General features: G+C 41.8%; 5 protein-coding genes across 5 annotated transcripts in view; 3 read left to right on the top strand and 2 right to left on the bottom strand.

Moving 5' to 3' along the window:
* The window catches only part of LOC126556257 (proteasome subunit beta type-5-like), a 375585-nt gene that overhangs the window by 188666 nt on the left and 171647 nt on the right, over positions 1 to 15272 (top strand). The gene's annotated exons all lie outside the window — the stretch shown is intronic.
* LOC126567404 (mitochondrial tRNA-specific 2-thiouridylase 1) lies at positions 375 to 1800 on the bottom strand. Its single transcript, XM_050223627.1, has 4 exons — positions 1680 to 1800; positions 1443 to 1608; positions 1187 to 1371; positions 375 to 1117 (listed from the first exon to the last, which is right to left on the bottom strand). The coding sequence occupies exons 1-4, from the start codon at positions 1753 to 1755 to the stop codon at positions 375 to 377; spliced, it is 1170 nt and encodes a 389-aa protein (XP_050079584.1). The 5' UTR covers positions 1756 to 1800.
* Positions 3687 to 4893, top strand: LOC126567403 (rho GTPase-activating protein conundrum-like). Its single transcript, XM_050223626.1, has 4 exons — positions 3687 to 3761; positions 4203 to 4380; positions 4460 to 4643; positions 4719 to 4893. The coding sequence occupies exons 1-4, from the start codon at positions 3687 to 3689 to the stop codon at positions 4891 to 4893; spliced, it is 612 nt and encodes a 203-aa protein (XP_050079583.1).
* LOC126556074 (chromosome-associated kinesin KIF4-like) lies at positions 6766 to 8301 on the top strand. Its single transcript, XM_050211271.1, has one exon. The coding sequence runs from the start codon at positions 6766 to 6768 to the stop codon at positions 8299 to 8301; it is 1536 nt and encodes a 511-aa protein (XP_050067228.1).
* The window catches only part of LOC126556087 (protein king tubby), a 35036-nt gene continuing 31516 nt past the window's right edge, over positions 11753 to 15272 (bottom strand). The window contains exons 5-6 of the mRNA XM_050211286.1: positions 14979 to 15113; positions 11753 to 12022 (exon numbers count right to left, since the gene is read on the bottom strand). Coding sequence (XP_050067243.1) covers positions 11753 to 12022; positions 14979 to 15113 — 405 coding nt within the window. The remainder of the gene's footprint in view (positions 12023 to 14978; positions 15114 to 15272) is intronic.

Below are 15272 nucleotides of genomic sequence, written 5' to 3'. Positions count from 1 at the left end.
CAGAGTCCGGAACCGCTCACGGTCCCGCGTCGTCCGCTAATTCGTACGAATGATTCCACGCCATCCTCCTACCTCAATCTGGGCCCACCACGCCTCCTCTATCCGAGTGGACGTGTGTGTGGTCGTCCAGTGCCATGCGTATAATACGGCCAGCCCATCGGAGCCTGGCGAGCCTAATTCGCTGCATGACGTTGAGGTCGTCATACAGTTCGTACAGCTCGTCGTTGTAGCGACTCCTCCATTTTTTACGTCTTCGTTAGTTGTAAAAAAATTCAAGGATAAGAACAAACATATTTGAGAACGCGTCTAAAGAGCTACAGCTCTACACAACAGTGTGTGATCGGATGTAATTTGCAAGATTTTAAAGATCATTTTTACAAAGTTGCTTCCTTTTTCAACAGCCATTCCTTACTGTACGCTACCGATGGTCCCGGTTGCACTATTCGCGCACTGCCAAAACACTCTTCATTCCGATAAAACACAGCATACTGACCGGGCGTGATGGCACGCAGTGGTTCGTCCAGCTTAACAAACAACCGTATCCGTCCATGTTCTACCGTGGTTTCGATAATGGAACATCCCACCAAAGGTTTAGTGTGCTGGAAGCGAAATTCACACCGAACCACATGGCCTCGCCGCAACCCTGGCGGTGCATTTATCCAAACCGGTTGCTCGGCGTACACCATGTCCGTGTACAGCAGTGGATGATCATGTCCGGAAGCGACCTCGATCACGTTAGTTTCCCGATGCTTACGGAGCACGTAGTACGGTTGCAGACATCCACCAATTTTACACTTTTGTCCCACGGTCCAGTGATGCAAACCGGCATGCTGGCCTACCTCCTGCCCGCTGTCAACGTCTACGAATGGGCCTGGTTTTGTTTCTATGTATTCGGCAATAAATTGCTGAAATGAGCGTTTGCCGACGAAGCAGATGCCCATGCTTTCCTTCTTGCGTGCGTACGATTCTAGCCCGACTTCCGTGGCCAGTTGCTTGACCTGCCGTTTGGTAAGCGAACCGATCGGAAACATTGTGCGGCGCAGTGCATCGGCACTGATTTGCGATAGGAAAAACGTTTGATCTTTTATCGGATCCGGTGCCATTAGTAGACGAACCGCTGTGCAATGGTAGGTGTAGACAGGTGTAGTAATTATTATGATGTTGTTGAGTTATTTGATTTTGTTACCTTCATGTTCGTTGAATTGCTCCAGAAATGGTCCAAAGTTGGTACGTGCGTAGTGACCGGTAGCGATCGCATCGGCACCCAGCCGTTCGCGGGCATGGTGAAAGAATCGATTAAATTTTATATGTCTGTTGCATAGAATGTCCGGATTAGGGGTAATTCCAGCTTCGTAGTCTTTAAGAAAATTTCTAAATACAAGCAGAAAAAAACATTGCGCATTTCTTTGTTGTCAAATGTTAATTTTCCATTAGAAACTTACCCGAACACCTCCAACCAATAGTCTTTAACGAAATTGATCTCCTCCAGCTGTATGTCCAACATTCGACACAGCCGATGAGCATCCTCCAAATCCTGCTCTCCGGAACAGTATCCGGACTCATCGATCAGGTCCCAATTTTTCATAAAAGCCCCACATACCTCCAAACCTGGCAAGCAAACGGCGGCGTTTTACGTATTCTTTTTTGATTGTAGTGATTCAGACTGTTTGTTGACTCACCTCGCTTCTTTAGTAGATAGGCGGATACGGCACTATCAACGCCGCCGGAAATACCGACTACAACCCTGCGAAACATCGAATCGCAATCCGATTTACGTTGAGGATTGCATCAAGTTACGTTAGTGCACAAACGAACACGGTAAAGTGTCTGCCGGTGAAAAATCAAAACAAAAAGGCACGCAAGAAACGCCAAAGTATCGCAAAGGTAAACAAACCACCTCCATTCCCTATTGACAAAATCTCGCATAGTAGTGTTATTAAGGGATATTCAAATTGACAAAATCTCTTAACAGTAGTTATTAAGGCAATTTTGTCAATAGGTCGGTATAAAGTGGGTAAAGGGATTAGATGGGCTCGCTCCGAACGATTTGACAACTGCACTATAGAAAAACAAAACAAAATTTGACAGGAGGGGGGTCGATGTGTTTTAAATGTATGCGTGTGCACCATTTGGCTGTGCTATGCGAAGTGAACTGTAAAAAAACTGTACTGGCGGAATGCGATATTATTGTAACTCAATGTCAACAATAGAAAATTTGATCAAACTGAAAATTTGAGGTGACAAATTATACGCGATGACATCATCGGTGAATCAATTATGTTTTATTATTCAACGGAACACATCAGACTCTGATCATTTAATGTTGCATTGAATCACTGCACGTTTCAAAACCGGAGGTGGCACGTGTGCAGCACATTCATACGGAGCAACGGGCTGCAACGAGCACATTCATCCGGAGATATCGAGCATAGGAATCCAAGAAAGTTGGTCTATGAAAGTGCTTTTTTGTCGTCCAACAGATTGAAAAGTAAGTGAATCGGGCTGTTCCTTCGTTCTGCTAAGTTCACTAGTGAATTCTCAATTTTCTTGCCACAAAGAGGTTAGCGTAATATTTTGTATGACACAATCTTGTGTTTATCTAATTTTGCCTTTGGTTTTCTAAAAATTTGGTTTTTCAGTTCATTGCTCGAGGACTGTCGTTAAAACAATATACACAACGTGTCATATGCTTCATCGAAGAAGTCTTTCAGTTCACCTCCTCTGTTGTATAGTCAGTGGCGGATTTGACTCCTCGAAGACCCTAAGCTGAGTAAAATTTGGGGAGGCCTTCACATTGAATCTGACGACCGGGGAGAGGGTTCTTTAGAGTTCGGGTAGTTTGACAGCTCAAGGTTCCCGCGGCCACTCAGTCCTCATACATGCGCCTCTGTTTATAATTAGTTAGGTCTCTCGTTTTATCCAGCAGAAAAATGATAGTTTACTCGTTCAGTGGCGGATTTACAGGTACATTTACAGTGTTGCCGTAAGAGGCCTCAACATCTCAAACTCACAATGAACCTTCCTCCCTTCTGCTCCGAAAATGTGGTAGTCACCCCACCTCTATTCTGCTTAGGGTTTTCAGGAGATTAATCTGCCACTGTATTTATTGTTTTTATTTATCACCATTAGATCCAAAGTTGTCATATCGTTTGGGACGAGCCCACCTAGTCCCTTTACCCACTTAGGTATTAATCAAGGGCTGCATAATCCGTGACAACCAGTCGGTTTTTTTGCGGATTGTTGTCCATACTCTCCCGATGATGTTTGTTCCAAGAGCGCCATCTAGCTGTGGTCTGCCAAAAGCATAACTAAACCCGCTAAACGCACAAAACAACAGAACCCGTGCAGGTGCGTCTATGAATATGTTTTGAATTTCCTGTTGGATGAATTGAATGTGAAGATGAGTATGTTGTTATGAAATGGCTGAGATATTTTCGCGCGAATCATAGTATTAACTGGAATAGTGCGCATACCGGGGATTGTCACAAGATGTGTCAATGTGATCGTTGATTTTAGCAGCTGTGATTTGTAGAACGATTTTTCGGTGAAACATAGTAGTCATTGAAATAGTGCTCATATCTTGTGCTATTTATATAGGAATGTATTCGAGCAGTCATTGACTTTAGTTGTTGTGATTTGCACGCTTTTGATTCCTCGTCTGGCTGTACGAATAGTATTGTGGCAAGATGTCGACGTTATTCCGCAAGATGACAATCAGATGCCTTTTGTACTGTTTCTACAAAGGAAGAACATCAAAAAAGGTAAACATCGCTCTCGTATAGTATACTTTTGCGTTGTTGAGCATATTTTACTCAAGACACTAGCTTCATTCTGCTTCTGCTTAACTATCTACTTGATAGTACTGTTTTGAAAAATGTAACACGAATGACGATGGGGTTGGAACGTACACAGAAATATCGGAATCCAGTAGCAACTATGTGCGAAGCTTACTAAAAAAGGTTAACTTTTTGACAAGACACCCGTTGATTGAAACTGTGAACCATTACCATCTGTAATGTGTACGTCTCTTAACGCTTTCTGTATCTTTCCCTTTCCTTACGACAGGGCCGTGAGCTATCAGCGACAGAACTAGGTCCGGTTATTTCTGACGTTTCAGACAAGTTGTTCTCGGAGCAGAGCCCGCCGAGTTTGCCGCCATACCATGCAAGTATAATTGATTCCTTTTCATCCTTTCCATCCAGACCGAAGCCATGTGCAACGAGATAGAAAATTATTTCTACAGCATGCCGGAAAAGATCGACTCGCTTATTAAGAACGCGCCTGTGCATGATCTCAGTGCGCTTTTGAAGTGTTGGCTAAGGGAGTTGCCGCAGCCACTATTGACCAACGATCTTTTACATATTTTCTATCAAACGAACGGTAAGTGGCGAGCGTTTTTTAAATAGGGGAGAAAGTTAACACCTAAAATTGATAAACGTTTTGTATTGCTCTCCCTCAGTTCTACCTTCACACGATCAAAATCAAGCGATGGCAATACTTTGGCAGCTACTACCGGACGAAAATCGAGACACGCTTCGGGAATTACTCAACTTCTTCCGCCGAGTTGTGGAGCATCACCACATCAATAAAATGACCCAACAAAACGTGGCAAGGATCATTGCGCCCTCGTTCTTCCCACCAAGGTAAGTTCCACCATAGATTGTCGGCTTCAATTTGTCGTTTTAAATTTACAATTCCACATGCTTTGTTTGTTTCAGATTTTTGCATCCACTAGACAAGAACGATATCGGTGCGCAAGTGCGTATGACTGTCCAGTGTTGTCATCTCACTAACGTGCTACTAACCATGGCCGATAGCTTATGGTTGGTGCCACAGCGTCTGGTCGAGCAGAGCAAGACGATTAAAAAAAATGGACAGGTGAGCAGTGTGTGAGCCAGATTCTGATGAACATCCAAACGCAGCCTAAGTCAAGACTTCAGTAAATACGAAAAACCAATAAATGAAAGTGGACTAGCCCCATACCAAAATGGCTGTCACGATGTGTTCCGCACCATGGGATATTATCATTTAATAAAACTTTTAAAATTAAAGCACCAGCTATTTTTGATTCTTTGTGTATGTTTTTTCTTTTTCTAATTGGGCAGCGTTTCCCGTTTCATGACGTATAACTTGATCTTTTTGATTTTTTTCGTAAATCCTAAACAGCTGTGTATAATAAAATCAATCAATATAATACTATACAATCGAAAAAAGGAACCGGAAAACAGGAGAACTTACGAAAACGCAAACGAATTAAACTACTCAACCAAAACGATTCGACTAGGAACCATATTTATGTGCCTCGATTTATAAATGGTTGTGAATTTCTGTTGAAAGACCTATTTTGACTCATCTACAACTAGAAGTGGCTCCGGAGGATCCCCTCCGGAGCCGGAGCCACTCCGACGATTGTTTCTCGCTTCAATCCTTTCTTGATTATTTTTTTATGTTGATGTTCTGCTCACTTCTTTAACCTATGCCCTAGTAAATGTTCCATCACTTTGTTCTCGTCATCCTTTTGTCCTTAACAATTCCTCATCGATTTTCAACTTTCACGTATTTCAGCTTCGCGTTCTTTTCCTATCTTCCTCGGCGCTCACAGCATGGCTCTAATAGTCGTTTCTCGTCTCTCTTGACCCTTCAACAGCCTTTGGTTAATGATTAAGTTAGAACTATACAAAGAACAACTATAAAATATTTATATTGTGAATCCTTAGAGGCCTAACAATATAAAGCTCTAAATAAAATAATAATTATAATTGCTCAGTCCATTGGAATCTATACTAATTGTTGAGTATTGAACTATAGGAGATGTTGAACCATGTTGAGTATTATAGATACTATAGGTAATAGATTAGCAAAGGAGCTTAGATATAAAAATAGGCATAAGCATAATTGTATAATTTTAACGAATAAATCGTTCTGATTTGCAACTACTTATTTTACGAAACGGTAAAGAGCTACATTTTGCCGGAGCTATTTTCTATGTTGATGATAAGTGGATCATATTAGCGCAACAAGATTGCTTCCTGACAGAGGATCCTCATTTTCGGATAGATCCACGCCAATGTCCAAACTACGCCTGTGCTTGCTGCTTTTGTCTCTTCTGGTTTCGCTGAAGCTGCATTCGTTTCCTTAAAAATGCCTCTGATACCGGATCTTGATTCCTAGCTGGAGAAATGGCGAATTTGTTTCAGTTCCTCTGTTAACTTTAAAATATAGTTCGATTGTTCAAGTTCATACCTATCTGCTGGAAAAAGGATGCGAAAATGAAAGCTGATAGCTTCACAAATCCTCCCTTCTTGCATCTTCTGCAAACTTTGGACACTCTATAAGCATGTGTTCCTCAGACTGATTATGACTAGTTCTAGAGAAACGCTAATTCTTCCTCATGTGTAGTCGGCAATATTCAAGTGAAAACTGTTGAAGTATGTTGGTGAGAATAGTAGGCCTTCCAACGGCGAGCAACAGTTACACGCAAAACTCCATCGATCAACCCACCATCGACGCCGCAGTTTCTACCATGTTGGAACAAAGCAGGCCAATCATACTTAATAATCCACTATCTGACGCTTCTGGTCTAAAAATCTGTCGCTTTCCAAACCAACAAGTGAATATAGAAATTTCCGGTCGTTGCATGTTGCGGTATCGTGTGCTTTTGCGCGGTGTTTTTCCTTTTATTTTGATACAATTTTTAAGTTGAACAAATCAAACAACAAACAAAACAAGAACATAAACATCACGCAGGTCCACCCGATCGTCGGTATGCATTCCGGTTCCGTGCCTGATACCGTGCAGGTTGCTGTCCGCATTAGGCCTTTATCATCGCTGGAACTAGCCAGTGGTCATCATAACGTGATCGTACAGCCGAATCCCGCAGAACCACGGCTAGTTGCACGAGGCGCCGAAGAGTTCACGTTTACCGATGTTTTTGGTCCGACAGTGACGCAGGCAGAAGTGTACGATCGATCGGTACGTGGGATCGTTCTTAAACTGCTCCAAGGCTTTAACGTATCCATACTGGCGTACGGGCAGACGGGATCGGGAAAAACGTACACCATCGGAACATCGTTCGATGGACGGATTACTAACCACAGCGGAATATTGCCCCGTGCCCTACTGGATATCTTCGATGCGGTTAATGTTTCTCAGGATGGGGATAGTTGCAGCGGGAGTTACCGCGTGTTCTGTTCCTTTATGGAGTTATATCAAGAGCACGTGTATGATCTGCTTTCCCACCGGAATCGATACGAGCGACTGTTGGGCATTAGGGAAGATGCTGAAGGTATCATCGTGCCAGGACTGACGGAACTAGCCGTCTCGAGTGCAGAGGAAACCTTTGGTTGGTTAATGCATGGAGCGAGCAGTCGTGCTACGGCCCCTACCCGTATGAACAAGGAATCGAACCGAAGTCACACTATATTTACGGTCATTATCCGTTCACGCCGCAAAGCGAACGCAGCAGCAAACGGTGAGCACGTAATGATATCAAAGCTCCATTTTGTCGATCTTGCTGGGTCGGAAAGGGCAAAGAAATCGCGGGCCAGCGGTGACCGGTTACGGGAAAGCATTCAAATCAACAAGGGACTGTTGGCACTCGGGAACGTCATCTCGGCGCTTGCGTCGTCCAGTGGAACGTCTGCATCCAAGTCAGCCCGTGCCACGTTCGTATCGTACCGTGATTCGAAGCTAACGCGTCTCCTACAGAATTCGCTCGGTGGAAATTCGATAACACTAATGCTGGCTTGTGTTTCGCCGGCCGATTACAACATTGAGGAAACGATCAGTACTTTACGGTACGCTGACCGAGCGTTATCGATTCGCAACAAGCCGGCCAGAACACCTCCCGCAGCGACAAGCCAATCGAGCAGTGTGGCCGAAGTGGAAAGACTGTCCAAAACGGTCTCAGAGCTTCGCACGGAAAACGATCAACTAAGGCGACGGATTGCCGCTGAACTAAAGCCAGCGATTGAGGCCGGTTTTGCTGGTGGGAAGAATGGTACCGGACGGCATCTTGCCACCCAGAACCGGTTACTACACGGTCAGCTACAGTCATCGATCGAAGAATCGACCCGGAACGAGCTTCGTGCATCGATTGCCGAGAATGCGCTCGGCCGGTTGGAACCACTGGTTCTGCACGAATTGCGCACCGAGTATGACGATCTTACTGGCACGACTACGGCTCCATTGTCTGGGGATGAGTTGCGAGCCAAGTGTGAAGAAATACTTCTACGTTATCGAACCGAGTACGAAGCGCTCAGACAGCGTCCAAAGGCGCAACATAGATCCACCCTTGACTAGCGGGCATCACAAAGTAGTGCCGAAAGTTTTTTTTTTACCTAAACCCATGCCAGAAGTTTGTGAAACGAGAGGTGTTTGTGTTTTCGTTTTTGTAGTCACTTTATTCCATTTTCCTTCCCGTTTTCTTGGTTGGTTCATTTTAGCTACAAATAAATTAAAATTACGTACAGTCACCTCACTGACATGCGCACTTATACTCTTAAATAAACCGTTTCTGTTATTCTACTTCCCTCCTTAAGCTGCATGAAAAATGAAGCACATAAATACAAATGAAATGTGAAATGTGTTCGAAGCTCGCTCGAAACATTACCCCTACACACTGAGCGAAGTAAGAATAGCTACCACCATGTTTATTTTTTGACAATATCTTGAAAACTTAAGTACCGATTCGACTTTTTTTTATTTTAAAACGTTATTTTAATTTATTTTTGGTTTTTCATAAAAAATAACACACCCTTGCTATCAATACATCCTGCACAATTTTTGTCAATTTTTGGTTCCGAGTTTGACGCAACTGAAGTCTATTATCACTGGAGGTAAAATGTCCCACAAAAAATCGCAAAAAACCCACACTTATCGCTCATTAAGTATCACTAGGCTGAGTGCAGCATCCTAAATAAAAAAAAGACGATAAATATCATATAAACAATAATGCAGGTGTTGAATAGCTTCCAGACAGCTAACATGGTGGCGCTAGTCTTATTTCGCTCCGTGTATTAAGTTGTTACTGTGTTTCTTCGCTTCATTTTACAGCAAATTTACAGTAGTGTATGCTCTAATTTAAATGGCCTCTTATTGGCCATTATGCCGACGATAATTAAGTGTGCTCGTGAGCCACGCATCAGTATGTACCCTGCCGTACACTTTTGTTACAATTGTTTGACTAGACGTGTTAACTTACGATTTGTTGAGCTGAGTTTGGATTCCATTGATTCTCCACTCTTTTCTTTATACTTCCTACATTACTTTTATTCCCTATTTGCAGCTCTAGGAAATGAATGAAACCTGACGGATTAATTGAATACATAAATCAGTAATCATTGCGAATCAGTAAGCATAAGGTTCTCGCGAAATCAGTGACACAAATGAATTGCTAACATCGTACGAAAACCAAACGCTGCCGTTAGGGTGCACCACCATCCACCAAGAATTTAATACTCACTTTAGTTTAGTACGTTGTACGCATTAAATTAAATGTCTTCCCTAACAATAATTTAGCGTCGTTATCCTAATGTTGTCCGGTGACAAAAATTTCCTACCATTTGAACACACGCTTCACACTTCAAAATTAACTTAGTTTAATTATATTAAATATCGATTAAAATTTGCTTCTGCTGCTTTTTTTTTCACACAATTACTAACCAAATCCGTAAATCCATGAGACAAGATATGTCTCTGCACAACGTGAAGTGTAATAACTTTTAAAGGCTTGTTATCAACCGAACGATTCAGACGCGATAGGTGCAGCAGATCAAAAGCTTAGTAAACGTTCATTTGCTAGTAAAGCGCGACACATTAAGGCAAAAGGAAAGCTCTCCATGGCTTTACTGGTTACATTCAATAAATTACTCATATTCTAAGCTTCCTATATAAATAAATCATTCTCTACTCACCCATGCCCTGTTCATGGTTTGCCTATTCTTATTATCAATCCTCACAATTCACGTCAATTTTACCTTTCCTAGAAACAACGGACTGGTTTTGCATGTTCCATCCTGTATGGTGTTTACACAAGGATAGTGTTACCTTGTATTTTCTGATTCTGAGGGCCAAATCGGTTAACTCGTTCGCTCCGGAAAGGTCACAGTCAAAGTTTTGAGCTCCGGATATCGGGCATATTAGTAGTTTTGATTTAATTTCAAATTTTTTTAGAACATTAAACGAAAAAAAGGCTTTAAATTTCAATTACGTAAGATAATTTTTTAAGATTTAATTTGGTGAAACAAAAAAAAAACATACATAATATAAAAAACATACAAAATAATCGTTCACGTTAAAAAAACTGTTCTGCATGTTCAAATACTGGCATAAAACTGTGTACAAATGTGCTACAAAATGAGTGCATTCCCGCGGCGACCTTTCAGAAACGAACGCGTTAGCCTTTTCGGAATCTTCTAAGAAAAGTCGTCGAAAAATGAAACTGTAGTCTAAAGCGATAGAAAACGGAAACCAATAGGCGCTAGTTAGCAAAACCAGTTCAATGTACCACCATCTATCTCGAAATCAAAAGTGCGCTAAAACGTACATTACATAGTATAAAAGCATTTGTTTTCTGTTCTTTTTTTGTTACAAATAGTTACTAAACAGTTTGCCTTCTTTTTCTGCAACCCTTTTGCCCTTTGAGGGTATTTCGTAAGAAGTTTTAACCATATCTCCCATAATACACGCCTGTCCTTTCGTTAACTGTTAATCTCTCTCTCTATCTCTTCTTTCAAGATTCGAAGTCCGAAAACGGTTGAATCGAAAAGCTTACAATTACCAAAAAAATAAAAAAAAACGCATCACTAAGTGTTCGCAACACACTCACACACTTAACTGTTAACAGTTTTCTGCTGCTTATTTGCCTAGCTGAGCTAACATTGTTAATGTATGTTTTATGTTCTGTTATTTTGTTTTCTTTTGATTATGACACAACCATTTACCACTGTTTTGTATTTTAATATTGTTTGTTCAACTTGTTCTACCCACCACATGGTGTACATTTAGGCAAAGTTTGCATAATTTATGAGCATTCTGTATCGTTTACATCCGGTGCACATCAATGTGCTGTGCTATTGTTGTACTATCGCATCGCTAAAAAAGCTATCGACCGCAAATGTTTAAAACAGTCAATCATGCCAATTTACTGTACATAATACGAGCTTAATGTTTAGGCCAAACCAACAACTGCATGCATGCAGATCTCAGATGTATGACACACGATCATACGTTTAAAGGTGATGTAACATGCATCATGGATGAGCAACAAATGTAGACAAATCCACGTCGTCGACGTCCGCATTATGCTTGCGCACCCTTTTACATATTTCAAACATTCCCATATTGTCGAATAGTTTCAATCGGTTTCAACCTACAGCAATATCTACACATTTAGCGATCTTATGTATTTTTGGTTTTGCTTGTACCATTTTTTAGCTTTTTTGTCCCTCGTTCCCGAATGCGCACATGTTGGCTGGCGGGTTTAAAACAAAACCAACGCAAACGCCTCTAAACATTAATATTCCCTGCCCTATTAAATGGTACTATTTTGCAACAAATTACCTTAAGTTCTAATGCATTTTAGCATACCAAATGTCTAACACTACTGCTCCTCTGTCCCCCAGGAACGTTCAAATCTCAATTCCTCGGCATCTCAACCATCTTTTGGTGGACTTTTCCATCCCGTTGGCAGTATGGTACTGTAGCTTGCACCGTGAGTGTATGCAATCTTTCTCTCCTCCGGCAAATGGTGCTACTCGCAGGCCAGCTTACCGTCAAAGCTGGACAGTGCGATGGCAAATGCTTGAAATGCGCACAGCGGATACCGAAAGTCCATGGTAAAGATGTCATCTGCCGTCCGGCCAAACTGCATCACGATGTACTCCGGGTCGGAGTCGTGCACTAGCTGAAAGTTCTTGACCGATGCTTGCGTGACGCGACCGTGAAAATTTAGCACGTACGATTGCGTTTCATCGTTCCAGATGGGCGTCTTGTTGTGCAGTTCAACGACATTGTCCATGTTCTACAACGGGAGGTAAATTAAAAATAAAATGCGTTAGTAACAGGCAAACACAACCGATGTACCGGCATAGGCTTAGCCCGGGATGGGCAGCAGGCACGCAGAATGGGGTTCTCGCTTTTGTGGCTAGGCAAATAACTGACCGGTGATTATCGGTCTGCTTTTGATCCCTAGAGAAACTGCTTTCATATACACACGCACACATGCAGGCTATATTAAGCTTGGTTTAAAATATGGTCACGAAATACTTGGGGTAAGTGGGGCAAAGAAAGAAGGAAAGGAAAAAGAGCGAGCGCTATTAAGGGCACACGCTCCCAGCAGACATCCTTGGCAGAGGTCGTCCCGATAGTGGTAGCCATGGGCCACTATTGCCAGCAGTTCGTGGAATTCATTAGCGTCATATACGACGGGAGCTATAGTAGGACCGTTGGATCTGGGAATAGGGAAAGGGATGGGCTATGGAACACTATGACCAAATGGGTTTCCCCTATTCGATGATCCCCGGTATCCCCAGTGTGTCCTATCATTTCGATGTTTTATCGATCAAAAAATAACGCAAACAATTGTTGGCAAATCATGTGTACGTGGACGTCATTTATGATGGAAGTGTGTCCATGTAAAATTGGTACTACATCAGTACATTAGGATGGTAAAAAAATGTATTCCTGAATTTTGATATCAAATTGAATATAAAGCGTTTCAATAATATTCATTTGCGAAACAAAAGCATAGTTGGAAATTGTTCATTCAGAGGATAAGTTATTGCTGCGTTTTTTGCATATTGGCTCGTTCGACGTAGCGGAAGTTGGGGTAAGTGACCTATTATTTTGTCAGTAAGGATTCATTTTTGACCAGAAATAGTATACTGAATTTCATGAATAACAGTTGAATTAAGTCAAACAAACATTATAGTCGAAGTATAATAGTCACCTAATAGTAAAAAAAATATTGTTTTTCCACAAAAAATCAAATACCAAAAATTTAAAAATAAATCAAATTTTAAGGGCAAAAGAACCACCCCTATTTGGGATACGAGCGCCGCACACTTTTCGCTGATTTTAATGAGAGTTTAGCGATAAAAAACGTAAAATAAAAAATTGTTCATAGCCTAGCGATCTAAATTCTGGAATGGAATTAACATCCGGATCGATCCCGATTGTATCCCAGAATCAGAGTCGTTTTTTGATTAGTAGTTCCCATGGAAGCAGGACGGTATGTAAGAATAGGTCCGAAAAAGCGGTCCGGTAGTGTAGGCGAGAGCGGCGCCGGTCTTCAAACGGCAGGACCGGGGTGTTCAAATCCCATCCGGACCGTGCCCCCGTAGTGAGGACAAGACTATCCAACTATACGTGGTATCGGCAGTCTAGAAAGCCATTTTCGATGGCCGCCGGCGTTACCTTGGAGGTCGTTAAGCAAAAAAAAAGAAGAAGGTCCCAAAAAATGGTGGCCAAAAGCTAGAATGTATTCGGCAGTAAGATCCGTAACAGAAAGGAGCACTTCGATTACACGAACTGCTTTAGAACACGAAGTTTCATCGATAACACACGTAAAATGCTAGGAGCCCAAGGAGGCAAATCTTAATTCCGGTAGGAACAGATAGATTTACCAAATTTAGCATTAACATATAATAATGAAACACCTCATCTGATATTTAATTTTTATATAATTTTCTACGAGTTTATCTAGTTGGTCGTCTTGTCGCGTGTGGATGGCGCTCTTGACCCAATACTCAACAAATCACAATATTTTTAACCATTTATAAAACTTTCATTAATTCTTGCGGGTATTTTTGCATTTTTTTGTCTGATTAATAACTGAAAAATAAGAGTGAAGTAATTATGAAAGCATAATCTGGTTTTAGAAAACATCTTTAAACATGTTGAAGCATAAAATGCTTAACATGGCATACTTGCCCCAATTTCCTGTACCGCACGTTGATGCCGGTTTACAAACTGTTCTACAAGCTTTTGAAGAGGTATAAAATATTGCATTTTATTTCCAGATATTTCACAACTTATCACCACGTGTATTATATCGTCTACATTCAAGCACCACCAAGAATTTGTCACACGCTTGGTATAATAGTACCCATCGTTATACCTACTCAAATCGAATAAGATCACCAAGGGCAAGATGAGTATAATACTCCACCCACCATGTTTGGAACGATACGCAGGAGTTTCTAACCCTCTAGCAAATTTTCAAGATATATGATTAACAGCGTTCCCAACGAAAACCACTTGGTGTGTATGTATCGATCCCGACACAACCGATGGCAGGTTAAATTTTCGTATACTTCGTGATTGAAAGTGGCAAAAAGAATAAGCTGTATGGAAAGAGTTACCACCACAGCACAGCAACAGCGATAGTCCACGGTAAAACTGAGAGCGACAGGCACACCAAACGATTGGCCTGGGTTTGACACAACGCTGCACGTAAAGATGCTGCAACCCTCACTTAATCGCGACTACCACCACCTGTTGTTGTCGTTGCTGGAGGTGAAAGCAGCAGCAAACTTTCGCGACAAGCTTGTTAGAGTTAACCAATGTACCCCAAGAGGAGTTCTAAAAATATAATAACGAAACCCAAGCTCTAGCGCAACACAATTATCTCTCTTGTTCGGTAAAGACCGGCGAACACGATGTACAAAATGCCGGTCATTACATTCCAGGTTAATAAGATTATTTGGACAGGGTGGAGTTTGTAAGGATACAAAACGCTTTGAAACAATTATTCCTTAACTTGTAAAGGTGACTCTTAGCTATAAATCTCCACTTAATTGTACAAGATTTTTTTTTCGATTTGTGTGCCAGCATATATAAATCTCTGCAGCTTCGTTTCGCCCCTAAAGCGGTAAAACAAATCAATTGTCAAATAGAATTTCTAAACAATAAAATCACTCTACCTCGATACTGCTTCACTTTCTGCTTCATCGTTCACACGCACACACAATTCTTACCTTCGATTTCCAACAATCAAGAAGACCCTGCTGACCGTCAACCGAGCTTATCTGCACCCGCTGGTCGTCCTCAGTCATCCCGGGCAGCAGCACCGTCATGTTGCGCGGTCCTTTAAATCCGAGTATGTTGGTGTCCTGTAGATAGCACGGTGCATGTGAAGGAAGAAAACAAAAAGGGACACTTAATTCAATTTGCTGCCACTGATTGTGATCTCCGTGACGCTTAACACCTCCTCGGCAAACGTAGGGAGATTTTGCTGTGTCGTTCACTTTCACATAGTGAACGTGCGGATT

The sequence above is a fragment of the Anopheles maculipalpis genome, chromosome 2RL (genome assembly GCF_943734695.1).
Source record: "Anopheles maculipalpis chromosome 2RL, idAnoMacuDA_375_x, whole genome shotgun sequence".
Taxonomy (NCBI): domain Eukaryota; kingdom Metazoa; phylum Arthropoda; class Insecta; order Diptera; family Culicidae; genus Anopheles; species Anopheles maculipalpis.
The sequence above is the reverse complement of the archived record's forward strand: the minus strand, read 5'-3'. Positions and strand labels throughout refer to the sequence as shown.

Coding starts and splice junctions, on each gene's coding strand:
- LOC126567404 (XM_050223627.1), bottom strand. CDS start 1,755: ATGTTTCGCAGGGTTGTAGTCGGTATTTCCGGCGGCGTTGATAGTGCC. Junction 1,609..1,679: donor CTATCTACTAAAGAAGCGAG/GTGAGTCAACAA, acceptor TTTGCTTGCCAG/GTTTGGAGGTATGTGGGGCT. Junction 1,118..1,186: donor GCAATTCAACGAACATGAAG/GTAACAAAATCA, acceptor ACCATTGCACAG/CGGTTCGTCTACTAATGGCA.
- LOC126567403 (XM_050223626.1), top strand. CDS start 3,687: ATGTCGACGTTATTCCGCAAGATGACAATCAGATGCCTTTTGTACTGT. Junction 3,762..4,202: donor AAGGAAGAACATCAAAAAAG/GTAAACATCGCT, acceptor CTTTCCATCCAG/ACCGAAGCCATGTGCAACGA. Junction 4,644..4,718: donor CCCTCGTTCTTCCCACCAAG/GTAAGTTCCACC, acceptor TGTTTGTTTCAG/ATTTTTGCATCCACTAGACA.
- LOC126556074 (XM_050211271.1), top strand. CDS start 6,766: ATGCATTCCGGTTCCGTGCCTGATACCGTGCAGGTTGCTGTCCGCATT.